General features: G+C 49.2%; 1 protein-coding gene across 3 annotated transcripts in view; it reads right to left on the reverse strand.

The window, feature by feature from the left end:
* The window catches only part of SCAF8 (SR-related CTD associated factor 8), a 2,093,867-nt gene that overhangs the window by 1,200,886 nt on the left and 868,466 nt on the right, over positions 1–24,515 (reverse strand). For all 3 annotated transcript variants that reach the window (XR_011268119.1, XM_069607748.1, XM_069607747.1), the window contains exon 15: positions 2,462–2,575. Coding sequence is in view for 2 of the 3 variants with exons in the window: in XM_069607748.1 (XP_069463849.1) it covers positions 2,462–2,575 (114 nt within the window). In the remaining variant the exon portion in view is untranslated. The remainder of the gene's footprint in view (positions 1–2,461; positions 2,576–24,515) is intronic.

A 24,515-nucleotide genomic window follows, 5' to 3' on the forward strand; every position in this document is an offset into this window, starting at 1 on the left:
ACTCTAGCTCTGGTCGTTGTGCTTCTGGAGGGTCCTGAGGAGACTCATGGAGCTTCTGGCCAGATTGCAGATGTTGCACGCAATAACAGATTTCTCGGCCCCTGGCACTCGGTTCCTGCAGCAGCAAATACGTACAGCCAGTCGGGGAAGGTGGTCCAGTGGAGTTTGGCTCGGGCTTAGTTGGTCCCACTAACCAAAGGGAAGAAGTCATCCCTTCCAGAGCTTTTCTTGTCGATCAGAAAAAGGAGTTTCAGCACAGCAGCAGGGTTTTACCAGGCAATTCAAAGGTCCAGGAGAATGAAGCAAGCTTTGTTCATGGTTTCTTCATCGGGTTTTTCTTCCCACTGGTCGACTGTCTTCAGTCCCAAAACCTTTTCCTTTTATGCCGGTTTCTCCCATTCATGCACAGCCTAGCTGTTACTCAAACAGTAACAGCCAGCCAATCAGGACTGGGTGCATTCAGGCATTGCTAAAGACAAAGGACAGGGTAGTTTCGGGAACCTCCCTTACCTCCTGCCCTTCGACTTACTAAGGCAGAAGCAGGTTTCAGTATTGAAGCAGCTCAAAGGCAAAATGAACAAAGAGCTCAAACCTGGCTTGGCGCGCAGAGTAGAACCCAAGAAAGACCGGGGCCATTTTGACAAAATGGTCAGCCATGGGTGCTACACTGCAGCTGAGGATTCAGCCTGCAGCAGGAAAGCAAAATGGTAAGAAAATTAAACCACTACCACCAACCATTTAAAGTAGTGAGGGTAACATAAAAGATGTTACATTAGTAGGTAGGATACGGGGCTACTAAGTAACCCCCGCAGCACTCCAGGGGTGGACCCACAAAGGGAAAAGGTAAGTCAATTTCACTTTACTATTCTTGGGAACAGTAGTTCACCAAGAAAAGGTATTCAAACCCTATGAGAAATCTAAAGGATTTCTCTGGGACCCTGCAATGAAGGTGATGTGGCACCATACAAAAAGTAGATGCCAATGGAGTTTGTGAGACTCCAAAAACAAAGGAAACCAATAATCCAAATCAGGTCAAAACACATGAGTGAGAAAACGGGCTCCCTCACTCCAGGGTTAAAATTAAAAAGTCCAGCAAAAGAGCTGGGGGTCTCCAAGGTTGAAGGGAAATTGGCACAGAAATTAGAAGTCTCCCAAACACACTGCACAGTGGCCACAGGTCCCAGTGACTTGCAGCTCGTGATGGTCGCAGCTTGTCGTGGGATGGCTCGCTATACAGGTCGTCTGAAGACTGATTTGTCCCACCAGTAAAAAGGGGAGAGTCCTCTTCATAGTTCTCCCGACGCTTGGAAAAAGGGGGTCGAACAGCAGCAATTGCACAGAAGGAATCTCCAGTCGCCTGAAAGCAGCTACGGACATCTTTCCTCTTCTTCCTTGTCGAGTCTTCTGGATCCATGCCTTTTAAGCAGCAACAGAGCCAATCAGCACCCATGCACCATTGAAACTCTGGGTAGTAGCTGTTCTTTTAGGACAGCCAGCACCAAGTTGGAACTGGTTCCATGCAGGCAGACCAGAAGAGAAAGAACAGCCAAGTTTCACAGTCCTCCCCAGTTTCCTGGAGCCATGGCAGGCCTCACAAAGTATTCCCAGCAAGGACAAAAGTAAAACCAAAACCTCCCCCACTCTGCACGGCAGAAGGACCAAAAGGGACAAGCAAACAAGAAATGCCAAAAAAAGAACCAAGTCACCATGTTGGGTCCATGGTGATGCTTATGTGCACTACCTCGGCTGCGAGTATAGCCTGGAAGTGAACATTGCACAAAAGTAGGTAGGATAAAAGCTCTTCTATCAGCAATTCAGATTAGCTTGTCACTGTAACCAAAATGTTACAGGAGCAGTGAGAAAGGAAATGCAGTGTAACCCCACAGCACTCCACATATGCTGGGGTGTGCTGATCACAATATAAAAGATGAGAAGGACAAAAATATCCCCCTATAACAGAAAAGAAAAAGTGAAGCACAAAGGGATCCCAGAACACTACACAGAAAGTGATGAGTGCTGCAAAAGTCAAACAGATACCATACATCTGGAGGAAAACATAACTCCAAGAATAAGGTATTAAAAGAAATACAAAGTATCCAAAGGATAGGGTAAAAAGAGGAGTGTTGGGGAACAGACCAAAAATCTAGAAGTCCCATCAAAAAGTGCTTGGAAGAGATTATGCATAAAAAAGAAAATCTGCCCCAACATAAAAAGAAAAGCCTGCAGGCCATCTGATCTTTACGTTCCAGGCAGTTCCACTGAAAAAAAAAATTGATAAGTGGTGTACACATGAAATATAGTGTGAGGGGTAGTAAATAGCACAAAATATGTATGTCTTTGGTGTCATTACAAGTGGTTAATGTTCTAGTATCAATCACAGGGTGTTAAGAGTTTACAGATTGGCAGTTTAGAAAGCAGAGCTTAAACGCCCATGGCATTATAACAAACATATATAGCTTACCTTTACAACTCTTGAAATTACTTTGTATGATCCAGAACTAAGTTTCTGAAGAGCACGATAAGCATCTTGTCTATGAACCATGCAAACATAAGCACAACCTCTGGGCGGAATCATCTGGAGATGCATGGAATAGAAAATCATACAATTACTCAGGCATCAAAACACTTGCCTAAATACAATGCAGTTAAGCCCTAATCAACCTCTAAAGATGAATTATTGGCAGGGCAAGGGAATAAAGCCAATCTTAAATCAACGAAGTAGATGTTTCAAAGTATGGGGTTCCTCCTCGATTCTCAACATTTAACATGCACATCATCATTGGGGCAATGTGTAAATTTTTATTAAAGCAATATTCTATCTTTTAAAATGATCTAAGAAAGCAAGAACAGAGTTCTGCTTAGAAACCAAAAATGTAACATTTCATTTGATTAGTTATAAGATTAAATGGAAATGTCAAACCAGCACCAGTAATTTCAAGGACGCAACCACAGTAGATGAGGGTATAGTGAACTGAATGGAAGTTCACCCAAGGCCCAGTATGCACGTTTTGCTCAATTAGTCCACAATACACAGGTTGGACAAATTCTGCATTTGTCAGTTTCAATTTGCAGTATCCCTCCAGAGATATGCATCAGATAACACATTAAACACTAAGTCATGTGACCTTTAATGACTAATTACATATTACAGCAGCTTTGGCAGCAAGGAAGGAGAAGGAAGCCACCAACCAGTACGTACCATTACACCATACGTAGCCACCTAATTAAACATTTTAACTATTGCATTTAGGTTTTTGGCCACAATAAATAAAAGGAAGGAAGACATTAATGGGAAGAGATGTAGACCAAAAGAAAAAGAATTGAAAAGAAATGGCACTGATAGAAACAAATGTGACTGGAAAAAACAGGAAGCGTGGAAGAAAGGGAGAAAGTCACAAGGGGGAGGGAGCAAGCAGAGAAACAAGGCAATGAGAAGAAGACTAGAAAAAGAAATACGAAAATAAACTTTACACCCGCATGTTTCTGAAGGAATCACTTGGTTTACTCTAAAAGAGGGGTATTTATACGCAATGGCTAACAGTCGTTTCAAAGCAGCAAAGCAAAAAATAAGCATTGTCGTATAGAGATTTGCTATGCAATTCTGTAAGTTTGCCAATTAAATTGACACTTGTGTAGCATAGCTAGCTATTTAAATTACCCTCTTCAATGAAAAGCACAGCTCACCATGCATTCCTCTCTCTTGCCCTCAGGGATCTATACCCTCTGTCTGTTCAGTGCTATTTTAAAAAGGAGCTAATGGACAGAGTGTGCAGCAATAATCATTGCCTTTACTCTAAAAGTGCCAAACACCAGTGTGGGAGTGCTGCCTGAGAAAGGTACTTTTTCTAATAATTGCAATTGGGATGACACTTTTATAAAGCAGACTATGTTCTGTTTGGCAAAGACCAAAATGAATTAACTATTTATTTTTAAAAAGACAATCCTGCAATTTCATTACAAAAAAAATGTAAGTTGTTACATAAAGCATAATTACAGTATTGCTACTATAAAACCCTGCATTGTCTCATGTTTTCAGTAAAATTTACATTAGGGAATCTAAAGTTCATATTATCAACTATATTTCATGCTGTTGGGGAAGATGGATTATATTGACAAGTGAACTCTTTTGAAAAAACATGATCAAATGGCCATATGCTTTTTATGGCAACCTAGCTCTGCGACCTGCTGGTTATATCCATCTGTGCAACTTGTGCTCAACCTATGAGCTGATCCCAAACACAACACCTTAACACTTTATCTCATCACCCTGTGTTAGGAAATATTCTCAGAAATGTGCAAATTCCCTTCTACCTAACAGACCCCCAGCTCTTTTGCTGGGCTTTAGAACTTTTAATTTTTTATCCTGCAGAGCAAGACTTTTTCTCTCCCACCCTCATGTATTTCTCTGATTTGAACTCTGTTTCTTTTGGTTTTGAAGTCTGACAAACTCCATAGGCATCATCTTTTTACATTGTGAAACAGTGTTAGAGGGAATTCTCAAATGTGGACATTCCCTTCACCTTAGAGACCCCCAGCAACTTTGCTGGATTTAGAGGACTTTTTTTTTTGTACCTGGAAAGAGTGAGCTTTTTCCCCACTCATGTATTTAGACGTATGTTTTACATTGGTGATTTTTGATTATGGAGTTTTAAGATAACTCAATAGGCATCTTTTCATGTGTGTTAAACAGCACCCTCAGTGTAGTGACAAAGGGATGTCTTTAGACTTCCCAAAGGTTTAAATACCTTCTTTTGGATAAACTACTGTTTCCAGAGAAGAACAAGTTACTTCTTACCTTGTAACGTTCTTTCGATGGGATGTTCCTCCGACGTATTCCTCATCTTGAAAGATTACTTCCAGCTTGCTGGCCTTGGACATTTTTTTCAGTAGAGGGCGCTGCATGTCGACGTCCCTCGAGTTGGTGTCCCTCGACAACTTCCGTATCGGCGCCAACGTCATCATGCGTATAAATAGACTCGCGCAGCGTCCGTTGCGCAGTTCCATTTTGAAGCTTAAGAGTAGCTGTGCGTGAATTGGTTATTGACCTTGAAGGAGCGTAAGCTGCAACCACAAGGGAAGTTTTACTGAGGGGATGGATGGGAGGGGCGATAAGGAATACGTCGGAGGAACATCCCATCGAAAGAACGTTACAAGGTAAGAAGTAACTTTTTCTTCGAAAGGATTGTGTCCTCCAACGTATTCCTCATCTTGATAGACTCCCATAGCAGTGGTGTGTAAACGGAGGTGGGAGTAAAATTGCCAAATTCCCCTTTAAGAATGAACAGAGTGTAATACAGCATTGCCAAATCTAGTCTCTTGGCTAGAGGAGGAATCTAGATTGTAGAATTTTGTAAAGGTATGTGCGACGACCATGTGGCAGCCGCACATATGTCTCGAATCGGTACCCCCTCTTTGGAGGGCCGAAGAGGCTGCGATACCCCTGGTTGAATGAGCCCTAAGATTTTGAGGGGGCTCTTTCCCTGCTAATTTATAACATTTTAGAATGGCTAAAATAATCCATCTGGAAATGGTTTGTTTTGTGATTGTCAATCCTAATGTGTGCCCTGTGTAACCTATGAACAGTTGGTCTGCTTGCCTAATCCTAGCATGTCTGCTGATATAAAAACTCAAGGCTCGCCTTGGATCCAGCCTATGTAGCCTCTCTTCCTCTTTCCCTGGATGGGGAGGCGGATAAAATGAAGGTAAGGTTATCTTCAGAGTGATGTGGAATTCAGAAACTACCTTTGGGAGGAAATTAGGCTTCACTTGTAGGACAACTTTATCTTTGTGAAAAATTGTATGAGGGGGTTTACAAGATAGGGCTTGTAATTCACTCACCCTCCTGGCAGATGTCAAAGCCACTAATAAGACAGTTTTAAGGGTGAGAAATCTTAACGAACAAGAGTGGAGTGGTTCAAAAGGAGTACCCAGCAGGAAATGTAAGACTAAATTTAAGTCCCATAAGGGAACTTGGAACGGTCTCTGGGATAGACATTAGTTAACCCCTTCAGAAATTGTATTACTAGGGCTAATTTGAAATATGATGGCTCCTCCGCAGTGCGCTTGAAGATCGATAGCGCTGCGAGGTAGCCCTTGATCGTACCAACTTGAAGACCTCAATTCGCCAAATAGAGTAGAAAAGATAACACCATTGGTGTACCACATGAAAAGGGTTCAATATTCTTTTCTCTACACCAGCTGCAAAATATCTTCCAACGGCAGCGTTATAAAGTCTTTGTTGCTGACCTTCTGCTTCAAAGCAACACCTACATGACGTCATCCAGGAGGTCCCAAACCGTGTATGTCTGGATGGAGAACCTGACCTGTCTTCTGCGAGAGAAGATCCTCCTTGTGTGGAAGACGAATCGGAGGGCAGAGGGACATGTCCAGAAGGTCCGGGTACCACGTTCTCCTGGCCCAGTCTGGGGGCAATTAGGATCATAGTCTTCCGGAATCTTCTCAACCTCCTGATCATCTGAGGAATGACAGGGACTGGAGGAAACGCGTACAGAAGTGGAAACTCCCAGTCTACCATGAAAGTGTCCCCTAGAGCTCCTCTCGGGGGAAATGCCCTTGAACAAAACTGATCGCACTTCCTGTTGGTACTGGTGGCGAACAGATCCACTTGAGGGGTTCCCCAAAGGGCGAAGATCTCTTGAAGGACTTCCTGAGCTATCTCCCACTCGTGAGAGATTGTGCTCTGCCTGTTCAGAGCGTCCGCTGTCAAGTTCTTATCTCCGGCTAAGTGAACTGCCGATAGAGAGATTCCTTCTTGAATTGCCCAAAACCAGAGCTGCATCGCCTCTCTGCACAGTGGCAGTAATCCTACGCCTCCTCTTTTGTTGAGGTAGTGCATGGCCACTGTATTGTCCGTCATTATTAGGACATTTTTCCCCTTGTAGAGATGGCAGAAAAGCATTCAGCGCTAGTCTGATAGTTCTCAACTCCAACAGGTTGATATGTAGTCTGGACTCCGATGGAGACCAACGACCGCTGATGGTCAAGTTGTTGGCATGGGCTCCCCACCCGATGAGTGATGCTTCCGTGACTACTGTTATCTCCAGCCATGGTTGCCAAAACAGTTCTTTCAAAATGTTCTCCCAACAGGCCCACCACTGAAGGTCTCGAGCCACTTTGTTCGGAACCTGAAGGAGATCTGTCATTCTTCCTGAGAATTGCGACCACTGAGTTCTTAGTGCCCACTGGAGGGATCTCATTCTCAGGCGAGCCTCTGGCACAAGGAAGATGCAGGATGCCATGAGGCCTAGCAACCTCAAAAAGTCGAAGGCTGGGAGACGTTGGGCATTTTGAAACTTGGTGCCCATCTGCAGAATATCTGGAGCCTCTGGTGGCGAGGCTTTCCCCAGGGAAGTGTCCAGGACCACTCCGATAAACTGGAGTCTGTGATGGTTTCATCTGTGACTTCTTTAAATTGAGGGAGAAGCCCAGTTTGTGAAGGAAGGGTAAGACAATCTAGTTGAATCGAGCTTGTTCAGAAGATACAACTCTGATCAACCAATCGTCTAGGTAGGGGTAGACGTGAATCCCTTCCCTCCTTAGACTTGCAGCCACTACCGACATTAGCTTGGTGAAGCCCCTCGGGGCGGAGGTCAGCCCAAATGGCAGAACTCGAAATTGATAGAGAGTTGGTAATTGCAAACCTCAGATATTTCCTGTGTTTGAGATGGATTGGCACATGGAAATAAGCATCCTGAAGGTCCAGAGATACCAGCCAGTCCTGAAGCTGGAGGGCCTGAAGGATCTGAGAGAGAGTTACCATCTTGAACTTGTCCTTCCTGAGGAATTTGTTCAATTCTCGTAAGTCAAAGATAGGTCTCAGTCCTCAGTCCTTCGGTATTAGGAAGTAGGGGGGAGTACCAGCCCTTGTTCCTCTCCGCTACAGGTACCGGTTCTAGGGCGCCTTTCCCCAGCAGGTCTAGAATCTCCTGCAAAAGGAGCGGATCTGGAAACTTCAAAGAGTTGCTCCCTGATGGATGACTGAGAGGTGCGTAGAAAAGGCAGGCAGTAACCTTGGGCAACTGTCTCCAATGCCCAAGCATCTGACGTAATAGCCTACCATTCCGTCAGATGTTGAGTTAACCTGGCTCCTACTGGTGTCTTGTGAGGAGAGTCCTCAGAGTGGTTTAGAGGCGGCTGACGCAGATGCCGAGGGTAAAGAGGCACCTGCTGCGGCTTTTGTACTTTTAACTCGTCCACCTCGGGAGAATCGTTTTTGGCCTCTTTGAGCCAGCTGTCCTCTGCCTTTTCCGAATATGGGATTAAAAAAAAATAAATAAATAAATTTAAAAAAAATTTAAAAAAATAAAAATGTACCTACCTCTCGAAGAGGTTCCCGAGGGGCGATAGGGAGTTTGACGGATTGGAGCTCCAAGGGATTTTGCCGCTACCTTGGATGTTTATAACTTCTCTAGGCTGTCATCAGCCTTCTTACCAAATAAAGAAGAGCTGTCAAAGGGCATATTCAAAAGTCTGGCCTGTACATCTGGAGCAAAACCAGACTTTCACAACCACAAAAAAATCGCGGATTGTAGTACTTGCCGCCATGGCCCTGCTGATACTGTCAGCAGAATCAATGTCAGTTTGAAGGGATTTGCACATTGCGTCTTTACCATCTTTAATGATGTTAAGAAAAGCTTCCCTTTCTTCTCCTTCTGGGAGGCAGTCAGCCGCTGATGAAGCACACTCCCAAAGTGTATGGCCGAATCTTGCGAGCGTACAAGTAGCATTAATGGATTTAAGCGCCATGCTACATGCAGAAAAGACCTTTGACATAGCGTCAAATCTCTTATTATCCCTGTCTTGTGGAACAGTAGGGTATGCAGATCTACTGTTCGATGAAGTTGCTGCTTGAACAACCACACTCTGGAGTTGGATGTTTGGACAAATATTCAGGGTCAGAAGCAGATACCCTATATTTGGCTGATAGTTTTTTGTTAACTGCCGGGATAACCTCAGGAGTTTCCCAGTTGGCAGATATTTTCCTCTGCAACGCAGTATGAAATGGAACCACAGGATCTTCCTGTGGGCCTTTAATTAAAATGTTTGTAAGATCATCTTGTTGAAAAGGTGAAGGTGTAGACCAACCCATGAATTCTATTATTCTGGCCATTAAAATTCTGTAAGGGGTCTCAGCATGTTCCCCTGGGTCTGGTTTAGCAAATTCTACTTCTGGGGGGGAAGTATCTAACCCACTTGCATCATGCAAGGATTCTTGAAAGTCCTTCAACCTATTTTCTTCAGAGATAAATTCCTCTGGTACAGGTGTTGTAGTCCTCTGCAACCCTAAAGGTCTTTCATGATCAGAATCCTCCCCTTCCTCATAAATAGAGGACAAGGCTCTGAAATAATCTGACCTTAGGAATGGCTTAAAACCCATTTCTAGAGCAGAAGGGGCCAAGCTTGTAGTAACCGGTTGAGAAAACGAAGTTGTCGACACAGAAGTCAAAGGCTTCGAAGAAACCGAAAAAAAGGCGTTGAAACGGTATGAAGAGACCTCAAAGAACTCGAGAGGATCGGAATCCTACTCAGAGTCGAGGTTATCGACGACATTCTGGAGGTCATGGTCGAAGCCCTCGGTAGGACTACTGACTGCAAAGTAGTGACAGCAGTGCGTTTGTCCTTTATCGGCGTCGAAAACGGCGTCGATTCGACCGATCTGTGTGTCGATGGGCCCTTCGATAATGGTGTCGATGACGCAGATTTATGAGTCGAAGGGACTTTCGACGATGGCGTTGATGGCGCGGTCTTACTGGTTTTGCTCGAGGGTCCATGACGCTCTCGGGCAGTTTCTCTCGCCGGGTGCAACGACTCACAGCGTTTCGATTTTTCGGGTCTTTCACCCAGGGTATCACCTTTAGCCATCTCCGAGGGGGTCGAGGCTGCTTTCTCAAAGACGGCAAGTATCTTTTTATGAAATTCCTCCCACTTAGCTGGAGTGATGTGTTTCGTGGGGCAGGTGACCCTTTCCGGGAAAGAGAAGACGAAGAAGAGGGTGATCTACGACGCCTCTTTTTCAAGTGTTTGGATCTCGAAGACTGAAGGGAACCACTTCGAGACCTCGAACGGGAATGTTTTCTGTGACGGCGAGGAGATGAATGTCTCGCCTCTGCCGAGGAAACTTTCGAAGGAGTACAAGTTTTAAGAGTTTTACCTCTTTCGAGCTTCCCCTTACTCTCCTTCAAGGCTTTCACCGTCATGGACATGCAGTCCTCGCATTCTGAACAATGGTGCTCCGATCCCAGGCACCACAAACAGATCCTGTGAGGATCCGTCAACGACATTTTCTTTCCACAATCACGACACTTTTTGAAGCCGGACCGTGGGGTTGACGGTTCAGATGAGGAAGCCATCGAATAGAGTAAGATATCTTCGAGGAATAAGTAGAATCTACTTGAAGAACGAACTGAGCAACACGATTCCGAGGCCCACGAAGCGCGGAAAAACGGAACTGAGCAACAGACGCTGCGCGAGTCTATTTATACGCATGATGACGTCGGCGCCGATACGGAGGCTGTCGAGGGACACCAACTCGAGGGACATCGAAGCGCAGCGCCCTCTACTGAAAATGTTTTCCGAGGCCAGCAAGCTGGAAGTAATCTATCATAAGGAATACGTTGGAGGACGCAATCCCTTCGAATGTAAGGTTAAATTGACTTTACTAGTCTTTAAATTCCTAGACTCAGCACACACACACACACACACACACTTAAAATAGAGAGCTGGAGGGGTTATCTAGCATCCCCTCTCTCTAGAAATTCCTGTAGCAGTCAAATACTACCTTTTTCTAACGGTATGGCTGGTGGCAGTGGTTTTAGAACAAACTACCATGAAAATCTGAGATGTCTTCCGGAAACTTTGTGCGGGCCACATAAAGCTTCAGTGCTCAAGGCACATCTAGCGAGTGCAATGTGCTTTCAGCCGACGACGAAGGCGTCAGAAAAAAACACAGGTAACACCAAGGGTTTGGTGAGATGAAATTCCGACAACCTTGGGCAGCACTACCCTAGTCTTGTGGCAAGTCAAGTAAGGCTGCTTGTAGGACAGGGCCTGGATTTCACGTATTCTCCTGGCAGAGGTGATGGCCACAGGGAAAGTTGCCAAGACAGGAACTTGAGCGGAGCTTGATGCATCAGCTCGAAAGGGGGCCCCCCCATGAGCCTAGTCAACACTACATTGAGTTCCCACACAGGGGCAGGTACCTTCACCGGTGGGAACGAGCAGAACAGTCCTTTGATGAATTCCTTCAGTAGATGGTGCCACCAAAGCAAAGACCATCCCAGAGACCTGGTGTAGCAGGAGATAGCTGCCAGATGCACGATGGAGGGATGCGCCAGCCCTGACTTTTCCCACTACAATAAGTACGGAAGGACCAAGGGGGTAGTTACCCTCCGAGGATTAATCTTCTGCAACCAGCACCAAGTTGCGAAACGCTTCCATTTGTGTTCTCCAAGAGAGGTTGTCCACTTGATCCTGCCGAAGTTCCAAGTCAGCAACTGTGTTCTTGACTCCCACCAGGTGAAACGGAATGAGAAACATCCCCTGGGCGACGGCCCAGTGACAAGTCCAGCGCCTCTAGAGCGCTGCAGATCTGGTGCACCCCTGCCTCCTGATGTAGAACATTGTGGTGGTATTCTCCATGAAGTCCCTCACCACTTTGCCCTTGAGGGACGAAGAAATGACTTGAGGGCCCAGAAAACTGCCCGCAGTTCCAGGACATTGATGTGGAGATCCCCCTCTTCCAGTAGCCACAGGCTTCTGTTGTGGAGACGTTCGGTGTAGGCTCCCCAGCCCTCCAGGGAAGCGTCCCCGGTGACAGTCTACTGGCACGTGGGCTCTGCAAGCCTGTGCCCTCGGCGATGTTGGCGCACACGCCCCACCACCATATTGCTTGACGGAACTCCTCGTCGAGAACAATCCTGCCCTTGAAACTTGTAAATCTGGATCCACCGGGCGTACAGGAATTCCTGGAGGGGTCGCATCTGCAATCTGCAGAGCCTGATCAGGTAGATGCACGACGATATCATGCCGAGCAATGACTTGATGGCTCGCACTGTGGCGATCTTCAGTGCCAATAGCAGTACCTAGCCCAAAATGGCCGCAATCCTTCTGAGGGTGCCCCAAGCAAAAGACCGCGTTGAGCCTGGCCTACAGCAACAGAGCGGCATGTGATGGAATTAAGCAGACTTCGGATAATTCACAGAGAAACCGAGAGCAGTCAGCAGCCGGATAGTCCTGTCCATGTGGTCGACAGATTTCCCTTGACTTGGTCTTGATGAGCTAGTCGTCGAGGTACGGGTACACATGAATCCCTTCTAGATGGGCCACCACAGGGGCCAGGCACTTCGTTAACACTCTGGGCGCCGACTTGCATCAGAAGGAAAGGGCCTTGAATTGGTAGTGCTTTCCCTGTACGACAAAGTGCAGGAACTGCCGATGATTCCCATGAATGGGGACATGGAAGTAAGCGTCCTCCAGATCCAGCGACGTTGGGATATCCCCTTCCTGCAGTTAGCCAAGTATGTGTTGCAACGGGACCATCCTGAATTTTTTGGACTTGAGGAGCTTGTTTAGTCAGCGCAGGTCGAGAATGGGCCTTCAGCCCCCGGTCTTCTTTCTTACGAAGTAGTATCTGGAGTAAACTCCAGTCTCGCTTTGGAACGCACTCCATTGCCCCTTTTCTTAGCATGGTCTGTACCTGCACCGGGAGCTGAGGGATGTGCTGCTCTTGCCGAGCCAGCGGTGGCATCCGTGGACACTGCTGCTGGAATTCTAGAGTGTCAGTGGGCAATAGCGTCCAGCACCAATCCGCCGACTACCAGCCGGTTCAGACCTGCTTTGGGGCCTGTGTGCCGTCTTGGGATCAACGACTGCCTCCTGAGCAAGCCTTGGAACGCCCCGAGTAGGCCTCCTGTGTTGTGGAACAGTGGGGTTGACAGTAAGATGACAATCCGGCGCCAAAACCTTTGACGATCTTCCAAATTTGCTTCCTGAGGCACGAAAGGAAGGGCGATGTTGCTGAAGCGTACCTTTGTCGGTCTTGATGGCTTGCAATGAGTGGACAGCCATCCCAAAAGAAAAAGTTACTTACCAAACTGGTAACGTTCGTTCGATGTGATGTTCCTCCGACGTATTGCTTATCATTGATATAAATCCACTTCCAGCTTGCTGGCCTCGGAAAACATTTTCCACAGTAGAGGGCGCTGCGCGTCGACGTCCCTAGAGTCAGTGTTCCTCGAAGGCCTCCGTATCGGCGCCAACATCACTATAGGTATAAATAGGCTCGCGCAACATCCGTTGCTCAATTCAATTTTGAGGTGGTGTTTTGCTTTGCATGAATTGGTTAATAACCTTGAAGGAGCGTAGGCTGCAAATACAAGGGAATTTTAATGGCGGGGAAGGATGGGAGGGGCGATAAGGAATATGTCGGACTAACATCCCATCGAAAGACATTACCAGTTTGGTAAGTAACTTGTTCTTTGAAGGCATTGTGTCCTCCGACGTATTCCTTATCTTTGATAGACTCCCATAGCAGTAGTATATAGAGGAGGCGGGAGTAAAGAGAAAGGTTTCCCTTTAAAGATGCAGCGTGCAACACATCTTTTCCAAATTTTGTCTCCTGGCTAGGAGGAATCAAGACTGTAGAATTTAGTGAAAGTGTGTGCGGACGACCATGTGGCAGCCGCACATATGTCCTTAATTGGAATTCCTCTTTGGAGAGCTGAAGAGGCTGCGATACCCCTGGTTGAATGAGCCCTGAGATGTTGAGGGGGCTCTTTTCCTGCCAATTCATAGCACTCTATAATGGTTAATATAATCCATCTTGAAATGGTTTGTTTTGTAATAGGTAAACCTAATTTGTGCCCTGCATACCCCACAAACAATTGTGTCTGCTTGCCTAATCCTCGCAAGTCTGCTAATGTAAAAATTTAAGGCACGCCTTGGATCCAGCCTATGTAATCTCTCTTCCTCTTTCCCTGGATGGGGAGGAAGATAGAATGAGGGTAAGGTTATCTTTTGTGTAATGTGGAATTCTGAGACCACCTTTGGGAGAAAATTCAGGTTCACTTGCAGAACCACCTTATCTTTGTGAAAGATTGTATGTGGAGGTTTGCAAGATAAAGCTTGTAATTCGTTCACTCTTCTGGCAGAAGTTAAAGCCACTAGAAAAATAGTTTTAAGAGTGAGAAACTTTAATTAACATGAATGAAGGGGTTTGAATGGAGTACCCATTAGAAATTTCAAGACTAGGTTTAGGTCCCACATTTAGTTGGGGGGAAAACAGTTAACCCTTTCAGAAATTGAAACACTAAGGGCAATTTGAAGTATGAAGGCTCCTCTGCAGTGCGTTTGAAGATTGATAGCACTGTGAGGTAGCCCTTGATTGTGCCAACTTGAAGACCTGAATTTGCCAAATAAAGCAAAAAAGATAACACCATCGGTGTACTACATGAAAAGGGTTCAATATTCTTTTCTCTACACCAACTTCACAATTTGTTCCAACGGCAGCGGTATAAAGATTTTGTTGCTGGCCTTCTGGCTGAAAGCAACACCTCCATTACGTCACCCGGGAGCTCCCAATCCTTGTATCTCAGCCTTTCAGAAACCAGGCGTGAAGGTTAAGGGTCCCGATATCCGGATGGAGAACCTGACCTCCCTTCTGCGAGAGAAGATCCTCTCTCTGCGGAAGACGAATCGTAGGACAGATGGACATGTCTAGAAGATCCGGGTACCACGTTCTCCTGGCCCAATCCGGGGCAATTAGGATCATGGGTTTCCGGAATCTTCTCAACCTCCTGATCATTTCAGGAATGACGGGGACTGGAGGAAACGCGTACAGAAGTGGAAACTCCCAATTCACTACGAACGGGTCCCCTAGAGCTCCTCTCGGGGGAAATTCCCTTGAGCAATACGGATCTCACACTTCCAGTTGATATTGGTGGCGAACAGATCCACGCGAGGGGTTCCCCAAAGGGCGAAGATCTCTTGAAGGACTTCCTGAGCTAGTTCCCACTCGTGGGATACTGTTCTGCCTGCTCAAAGCGTCCGCCGTCAAGTTCTTCTCTTCGGCTAGGTGAACTGCCGACAGATTCCTTCTTGAATTGCCCAAAACCAGAGCTGCATTGCCTCTCTGCACAGAGGCAGTGACCCTACGCAGAATCCTGTGCAGTGCCCTTAGGGACCACTATACCCGATTAAGACCACAGGTGGCAATACAAGTTTTACCTTTGGTACAAGCCTGTACTACTAAGTTATAGTGGTAGCAGAGCAGCCAGGCTTATCTCAAGAGCATATGAGCAGTAGCAGAGATTGCACAAAGGGACCACAATTACTTTGACTCAAGCAAACACTGACTCAAGGTTTCAGATAAAAAAATATAAGTACATTTATTTTTAAACCATCAGTTATAAACACAACACCTCTATTAAACTTTAAACAAAACCACATGTTAAATATACTAGAACTAACCAATTCACTTTGTACAGTAAGTCTTGTTCGGAAGCAAAAGTTAGGAGGGCAGACGAGGACGAGCCTCGAGGATGAAGAAAAGGGATTCACCCACTTTCCTCGAGTAGAACACGGTACCTTATTCCAACGATGCAGCTGGTGCCCTGGGAGTTGTTCCTGTTGGTATCCCGCAGACCCATGATTCCTGGAGCTTCGTTGTGAAGGAGGACGTCTGAAGGGGGTCTGCACCACACGGATGAAACCAGCAGCAGCGACAATGCAAAGGTGTGCTCCTTAAAAACAAGAAAGGCTCAGCAGGTGGCTATCCAGACCACTACAGCAGTGTGCAGCGATTTCGACCATGGCAGAGATCTCTGGAAGAAGATGAGCTGGTTATCCCCACCAGGCTCAAGGGAAGACGACTCTGGACTGGATCTTCTCTTAGTCGTCGAAGGGAAGATAGCTCAGGACTGCAGCAGGGCTTCACCAGGACGGGGTAGTTGCAGCAGCCGTCGTTCTCTCCACTTCTCTTCGGTTCCTTGTAGTTCCAGAGGCGACTCTGGCTTCTAGCCCAAGAGACCTGCCTTTTATGCGCAAAACCCCCATTCAAACAGCCTGGCTGTCAATCACGCAGCAGGGGGGGGGGGGGTGTCCAGCCGGGACAATCACCTCAGCCAATCATTGCAAAGTGTGACTTGGGTTTCCTAGGATACCGTGTGCAGGGGGTGACTATACCCGTTCCCCACATTCATTCTACCTAGACACCCAGGCGCCAAGAGGAGGGCTTCTCTGCAGAAGACCGCCAAAAGACGGTGAACAAAGAAGGCGAAACTAGCTTGCCACGCAAAGTAAAACACAAGAAGGACTTTAACAAAAGGAAATGGCGAATAAACCCAACCGAAGCCAAAAGAAAGACTATTTGGTCAAGCGGGTTTATGTTCGAGGCTAATATAATAGCCAAGAACAGTACCACGTTTAATATAATCGCGGTAGAAAAGTTAGGGTAGATACCACTGCCACCAGCCAAGTCTAAATGTTAAAAGAGCAAAACAATGCTCAGGGAGGTACAGACAGAAAAAGGGGTACAGATTAGCCCTTTTCAGTACTCCATGGGTCTGTGGTAAAAATGATTATGTAAAGTAAATGGCAACTTTACCTTTCTCTGGGGGACAGTAGTGAGCCCCAGCGACATGGAGTCAGAGGGAAGTCTAAAAGACAACCCTGGGTTACGACACTAAAGGTGCTGGGTAGCCCATACAAGAACAGGGGCACTTGGAGTGGTGTGCTCCAGTGCCCAAGATCACACAATGAGTAACAACACATAAGCCAAAACACATGTAAGAGTGGAAAAAGGATGTACACTCTTACCATGTGGAAAAAATAAACTCCAGAAATCAGCAAAGCTGCTGGGGGACTCACTAGGTGAGGGAAATTAGCCCTAGAAGGAGAATTCTCCCAAACACTGGCCACTGTGTTGTCCGTCATCAGGACATTCTTTCCCTGTACTGATGGCAGGAAAGATTTCAGTGCTAGTCTGATCAATTTCAGCTCTAATAGGTTGATGTGCAGTCTGGACTCCGATGGAGACCAACGACCTCTGATTGTCAAGTCGTTGGCATGGGCTCTCCACCCCGTGAGTGAGGCATCCGTGACTACTGTTCTCTCCGGCCATGGTTGCCAAAACTGTTCTCCTTTCAAGATGTTTTCCCAACAGGCCCACCACTGAAGGTCTCGAGCTACTCTTTCTGGGATTAGTAGGAGATCTGACATCTTTCCTGAGAATTGAGACCACTGGGTCCTTAACGCCCACTGGAGAGATCTCATCCACAGGCGAGCCTCTGGCACTAGGAAAATGCAGGATGCCACGAGGCCTAGAAACCTCAAAAAGTCGAAGGCTGGTAGATGTTGGGCATTTTGAAACCTGGTGACCATCTGTAGAATATCTTGAGCCCTCAATCTTGAGGCTTTTCCCAGGGATGTGTCCAGGACTGCTCCAATGAACTGGAGTCTCTGTGATGGCATCGGATTTCTGAAAGTTGAGGGAGAAGCCCAGCTTGTGGAGAAAATGGCAAACATACTCTAGATGAATCTGAGCTTGTTGCGGGGACACTGCTCTGATCAACCAGTCGTCCAGGTAGGAGTAGACGTGAATCCCTTCCCTCCTTATACTTGCAGCCACAACCGCCATTAGCTTGGTAAAGACCCTCAGGGCCGAGGTCAGCCCAAATGGCAGAACTCGAAATTGATAATTAGAGTTGCCAATAGCGAACCTCAGGTACTTCCTGTGTTTGAGATTAATTGGCACATGGAAGTAAGCATCCTGAAGATCTAGAGACACCAACCAGTACAGAAGCTGGAGGGCCTGAAGTATCTGAGAAAGGGTTACCATCTTGAACTTGTCTTTCCTGAGGAAGTCCAAGATGGGTCTCAATCCTCCGGCCTTCTTTGGTATTAGAAAGTAGGGGGAATACCAACCCTTGTTACTCTCCACTACAAGTACCGGTTCTATGGCACCTTTCTCTAGCAGGTCTAAAATCTCCTGCATAAGGAGCGGGTCTGGAAACTTCAAAGAGTTGTTCCCTGGTGGATGGCTCTGAGGAGTTTGTAGGAAAGGCAGGCAGTAACCTTGGGCAACTGTCTCCAATGCCCAAGCATCTGACATAATAGCCTGCCATGTTTATTCTTTTATAGCGCGCGCCAGACCCTAAGGTATCCGGGCGCGTGTGCAAGAATACTTTAAGCTTACAAGTTACAGTTACACATTCCAAGTAGTTGCAGGATACATTGACAATCAGGATAATGATATGCAGGGTTATATGCACAGGTATTTGTACACAGAGGTGTATACGCAGTATACATTTAAAGTCAAGGAGCAAGGTGGAGTAAGTTGGGGAGATGAGCATGTAAGTATGCGTTCAGGTGCCGATTAACAGAGGGTCCGACAAGAGTAGGCCTGGTGTCGGTCAGTTATAGGTCATTTTCTTTGAGCCATTTAATACAGTTAAGTCTGAAGTGTGGATAGGATTGGTCAGACCTTAATGAAGATGTGAGTGAGTTCCAAAACTGGGCCGCTTTGACCGGGAAGCTGTTGCCTCCGGCTGTGCTCAATTTAAATGGTGGCACAACTAGCTGGTTCGTATATGCTTCTCTGGTAGGTCTATTGGAAGTAACGAGTTACTTACCTGTAACTGTTGTTCTCCAGCATGGGTCTGGCATGGATTCACATGCTCATGAATATTCCCCGTCGTCAGGCTGGGAATCCTCGGTAAAGAAAAAAAAACAGTATCAGTTTCGTTTCTGATCTGTCTTTCGTAGTAATAACCAATCACTGGTCTCTGCGTCATACTGACCACAGCCAATGACTGCCCTCTACCTAAGCACCGCCTCTGGCAGCCATCTTCAGATTTGGAAGCACGTGAAGTGGCAGTATGACCAAGTGAAGAGCCGCAGAGGGGTAGGCGGGAGGGTTCGCATGTGAATCCATGCCAGACCCATGCTGGAGAACAACAGTTACAGGTAAGTAACTTGTTCCTTCTCCAGCATGGGGTCTGGCATGGATTCACATGCTCATGAATAAAGAATACATAGCAGTACACACATGCACAACCACGGGAGGTGGCAAAGGCTCAACATTAAGCATTACATCAAACTCAACATTAAGCATCTTACCTCCTCACCAGGCTCACCTCAGGCGAACAGGTTGCGCAGCACTGCTTGGCCGACCCTGGACTCCTCCCTGGAATCCCGATCGACGCAGTAGAATTTCGTGAAGGTGTGCGTCGACCTCCACGTAGCAGCCCTACATATGTCCAGCAGGGGCACACCAGAAACGAACGCCGTGGTAGCTGCGATCGCTCTGGTGGAATGGGCTCTCGGACGGCCAGGCAGCGGTCGGTTTGCCAACCGATGACAGTACATGATACAGCCGGAGAGCCATCTGGAAATGGAAGCCTTCGAGAGAGCCATCCCCTGATTGACAGGTCCAAAGTTCACAAAGAGTTGTGACGTCTTCCGAAAACACTTCGTGCGGTCCACGTAGAACTTCAGCGCTCTAGCCACATCCAGCGAGTGCAAAGTCCTCTCAGCCGGCGACGAAGGCGTCGGGAAGAACACAGGCAACACCAAGGGTTCGTTGAGATGGAAGTCCGACGGTACCTAGGGCATGAAGGAGGGGTGCGTCCTGAGCACTACCCTCGTGTCGTGAAAAGTCAAGTACGGGGCCTTGCAGGAAAGGGCCTGGATCTCTCCCACCCGTCGTGTGGAGGTGATGGCCACAAGAAACGCTGTTTTCCACGACAGAAACTTCAACGGGGCCGAGTGCAGAGGCTCGAACGGAGGTCCCATGAGCTTGGTCAGCACCACGTTGAGCTCCCACGCCGGGGCCGGAGCCTTCACCGGCGGGAACGATCTGAACAGTCCCTTCATGAACTCTTTCACCAGACGATGAGACCACAAGGACGTCCGCCCCGTGGTTCTGGTGTATCGGGAGATCGCAGCAAGATGAATCTTGATGGACGCGTGTGCCAGTCCAGCTTTGGCCAGCGTCAGCAGGTACGGCAGTACCTGGGGAGCCGTAATCCGTAGAGGGTTAATCTTCTGTGCGTGGCACCAGACAGAGAACCTCTTCCATTTGTGTCCCTAGCATTTAAGAGTCGAGGACGCCCTGGCCTTTGCAAGAACCTCTCTGCAGTCGGCCGGTACGTCGTATCCTCCAAACTCTAGCGCTGCAGGAGCCAGGCCTGCAAGTTCAGCGATTTCGGGTCGTGGTGGAGGATGGCGCCTCCTTCCCTGGAGAGTAGATCCGCGTCCACCGGCAGCTTGATTGGCGGGGACGCTGACAAGTCCAGATGGTCCGGGAACCATATCTGCCTCGGCCACGCAGGTGCGACGAGGATCATCCTGCACCGTGACCTCTTGAGCTGGTTGACGAGCCGGATTAGCAGTGGCAAAGGAGGGAACGCGTAGAGGAACAGGCCCTCCCAGGGGAACGAGAAAGCATCGCCCATGCTCCTCGCCTGGGGAAACCTGCTGGCGAACCTCCGGCACTTGGAGTTCGTCGCCGTCGCGACCAGGTCGATCTGGGGTGTGCCCCACCGTCGGAAGAGGCGATCCACTAGATCCTGCCGTAGTTCCCACTCGTGGCACGAGCGCAGCTCCCTGCTGAGTGAGTCGGCGATGGTGTTTTTTATCCCTGCCAGATGAAACGGCACCAGAAACATCCTTTGGGCGACGGCCCAATGCCACAGGTCCTGCGCCTCCTTGGACAGTGCTGGGGACCTGGTTCCGCCCTGTTTCCTGATGTAAAACATGGTGGTGGTGTTGTCGGTGAAGATCCTCACCACCTTGCCCTTGAGGGACGGAAGGAAGGACCTGAGGGCCCAGAACACTGCACGGAGCTCCAGGACGTTGATATGGAGGGACTTCTCCGTCGGGAGCCAAAGGCCTCTCGCGTGCAGATTTTCGGTGTGCGCTCCCCACCCTTCCAGGGAGGCATCCGTGGTCACTGTCTCCTGGTGGTCTGGGGTCTGGAAGTCCATGCCCGCCGTCAGATGCGCGCGGGTGCCCCACCACCGGACCGCTCGGCGGAAACTCTCGTCGAGTGTGATCCTCTCCTCGAAGCCGCCCGTCGTTTGGATCCAGCGCGCGTCCAGGAACTCCTGCAACGGGCACATCCGGAGCCTGCACATGGGAATGAGGTAGATGCAAGAAGACATTCCGAGGAGGGACTTGATGGACCTCACCTTGGCCGCGCCCTTGGACCACAAACCTGAGGAATTTTCGGTGCCCCTTTAGGATGGGAATATGGAAGTAGGCATCCTCCAAATCCAACGACGACAGGAAGTCTCCTTCCTCCAGCTGACCCAGGACGTGCTGGAGGGTGACCATCCGGAACTTCTGCGCCTTGATGAACTTGTTCAGACGTCGCAGGTCTAGGATGGGGCGCCATCCTCCCGTCTTCTTCTTCACGAGGAAGTATCTCGAGTAAACTCCGGAGCCCCGAAGCCTCTTTGGGACGAGTTCGATGGCGCCCTTCCTGAGCATCGCCTTTACCTCCAGGAGAAGCTGAGGGATGTGAAGCTCTTTCCTGGCAACGGGGGGGACGCGCGGGCACCTTCTTGGAAACTCGAGCGCGTGGCCCCGGGCTAAGGCGTCCAGCACCCAACGGTCGGTGGAGATGGACTCCCACACGCTGACGAAGCTCGCCAGCCGGCCTCCCACCGGGGTGCTTCGGTGGGGGCCCGACCCCACAGCCGGTTCAATCCTGTTTCGACGAGGCTTTGCCGCCTTGACCTCCTTGGCGACGACGGCGGGGTCTGCCAGACTTGCCTCGTCCTCTGTAGGCCTCCTGAGACGACGAGCGGGCCGCTTGACGGTAGGTGGAGAAACCGCCGCCGGAACCTTTGGAGGCGCCCTTGCCTCCGCTGCTCCGAAAGGGCGTCCGTTGTTGCTGCAGAACCCCAAGGGCCCGGGCCGTCTAAGTGTCCGCTTTAATGGCCTGAAGGGAATCGTCCACTGTTTTCCCAAACAGGTTGTTCCCATCGAACGGCATGTCCAGGACTCTGGTCTGTACGTCTTGACGGAAGTCCGTAGCCTTGAGCCATCCACGCCGCCTAAGGCACACGCCGTTGCCCAAATGGCGAAACCCAGTGTCGGCGATGTCCGTCGCAATAGTGATGGCGTGGTCCAACGCAACCTCACCTTCCTGTAGGATCTCCAGGGTATCCGCCCTCTTGTCGTCCGGTAGGAAGTCCAGCAGGGGAGCCAGTTTGTACCATAGCTCCCTGTCGTAGCGGGCCACGATAGCCAAGGCGTTGGCCGCTTTAATCGTCGTCGCTGCAGACGAGATGACCCTTCGTCCCATAGCGTCCAATTTCTTTCCCTCGCCGTCCGGTGGGGAAGTCGATGTGGAGGCCGCACCACCCCCGCTTTCTTCCTGGCCGCCGCAGAGACGACGGAGTCCGGGGTAGGCTGCGCCCGGAGGCACAGGGGGGCCGCGTCCGGGACCCGGTACTTCTTCTCGTACCGGTCTCTTCTAGCTGGCGTCGTGGAAGGGTTCTTGAGGAGGGTGAGGCCCTCATCCCAAATGTCGTCCAGTAGAGGCACCGCGAGGACCGTCTTCCTCTTGGCCTCGCGCCGTTGGTAAAGGAATCCTTCCTTTTTCTTCTCCTCAGGGCAGAGTTGGAAAAGCTCGGATGCCCTGGCGATCATGGAGTGGAACGATCCAATCTCGTCGGGCGGAGAAGCCCTGGTGGGAGGTGACAACGGTAGATCCTCGTCGTCCGTACCTGTCGCTGCCGTGTCAGTCCCCGTATCATCCCCTCGGGTGGACGGGGAGGAGGGCTGGACGGGGCGCGACGGCTGAAAAGGAGGTGGAGGGTGAATCATCCTTTTCTTGGGCGGGGGAACACCAGAAGGTCCCGGTTCAGGATCCCCCGACGGGAGAGGTTCCTCCGTCGGCAACGGTAGTCTCGTCCTTATCTCTGAGCATAAGGACTGTATAGCCAACAAAATGGCCGCCGAGTTGTCTTGCAGCGCTGGCAGAGGGGAATCCGACGGGCGATCAGGGGCCCCGTCGGCACCCTCGACGATGTCGTTGTCACCTGCGTCGGGACCCATCCCGACGGGCTGGTCTTCTTCCACGCCAAGGCCGTGGCTTAAGACCTCGATCAGCTCTTCCTCCGAGGTTGAAGCCGAATCTACGACGACGCCCTGCCCCCCCTTTTTCTTCCCCGCCGGGGATTTCACGGGGGTCCTATCGATGGGCACAAAAGAGGACTCCCTCCGAGGTGGCAGGGAGACTCTGAGCCCCGAGGTCGCCATCACTGGTGTAGCCTCCACAGGCTGAGCCAGGGCCGCCGCGACAGTATCGATAGAGGGCTTGGCCGGATGGATTAAGGCCTTCACCACCTTAGGTGCGCTCACCGCCTTATCCTTGAGGGGGGGGGGGGACACTGCCTCGCTCCCCCTCCGATGGGGCCTTCGAGCTCGACCGGGGCCTCTCCAGGAGCTTCGCCGGGTGCTCGCCCTTCCTCTTACCCGACCCAGAGCGTTGGCTCGTGGCTGAAGGTGCCGGGGAGGGTGCGCCCTGCCTGGCGCCCGTAGAGCCCGACCGTTCGGCGCTCCCGGTGCCAGCGGACTCGCGGTGCTTGGCCTTGTGTTGGACCCCCGTCGCCGGGGCGTCCTCAAAGGTCTTAGAGGACCGCTCGGATTTTCGGATTTCTTCCTCTTCTTCTCGCCTGACGGGCTCTTCGCTTCCAGCCAGTTGGCGAGACGTTGATGGCGGTCCTTCATGGTCCGCTCCGACATATTGCCGCAAAACGCAGTGTCCTTCTCCACGTGCGTCTTGTCCTCATGTAAGCAGTAGAGACAAAAGGAGTGTTCGTCCTCCTTAAAGACGTTCTGCAGCTGGCATCCAGGGCAGACCCTGAACAGCTTTCCGGGCGTCGAGCTTCCCTTCTCCTGGGCCATGTCCGGGCCTGAGAAGCTTCTGGAGTCCTCCAAAAGCGTAGCTCGACGAAATCTTCACCCTTGAGGGGCGCAGACGAATCCGACACGGGTCCCCGTTGATCGGATGGAGAGTCGGTGGAGCTTGAGGCTCTTTTGACTGAAAAAAACGAAGTTTTTTGAGAAAAAACGTGAAAAAATAGCACTAACGCTCGAGAGCAATAGCACGAGGATCCCAACACATGAACGTGCGGTAAAAATCTGAAGATGGCTGCCAGAGGCGGTGCTTAGGTAGAGGGCAGTCATTGGCTGTGGTCAGTATGACGCAGAGACCAGTGATTGGTTATTACTACGAAAGACAGATCAGAAACGAAACTGATACTGTTTTTTTTTTCTTTACCGAGGATTCCCAGCCTGACGACGGGGAATATTCATGAGCATGTGAATCCATGCCAGACCCCATGCTGGAGAAGTTCTTCTTTTGAACCTGTTAGGTATTTGGGGGCTAAATTATTAATACTTTTGAATGTTACTGATACTGTTTTAAGTTTAATTTTGTCAGCAGCAGAGAGCCAGTTAGATTGTCTTCTGACATCTGAGAGATG

The sequence above is a fragment of the Ambystoma mexicanum genome, chromosome 4q (genome assembly GCF_040938575.1).
Source record: "Ambystoma mexicanum isolate Mex_15411 chromosome 4q, UKY_AmexF1_1, whole genome shotgun sequence".
Taxonomy (NCBI): Eukaryota; Metazoa; Chordata; class Amphibia; order Caudata; family Ambystomatidae; genus Ambystoma; species Ambystoma mexicanum.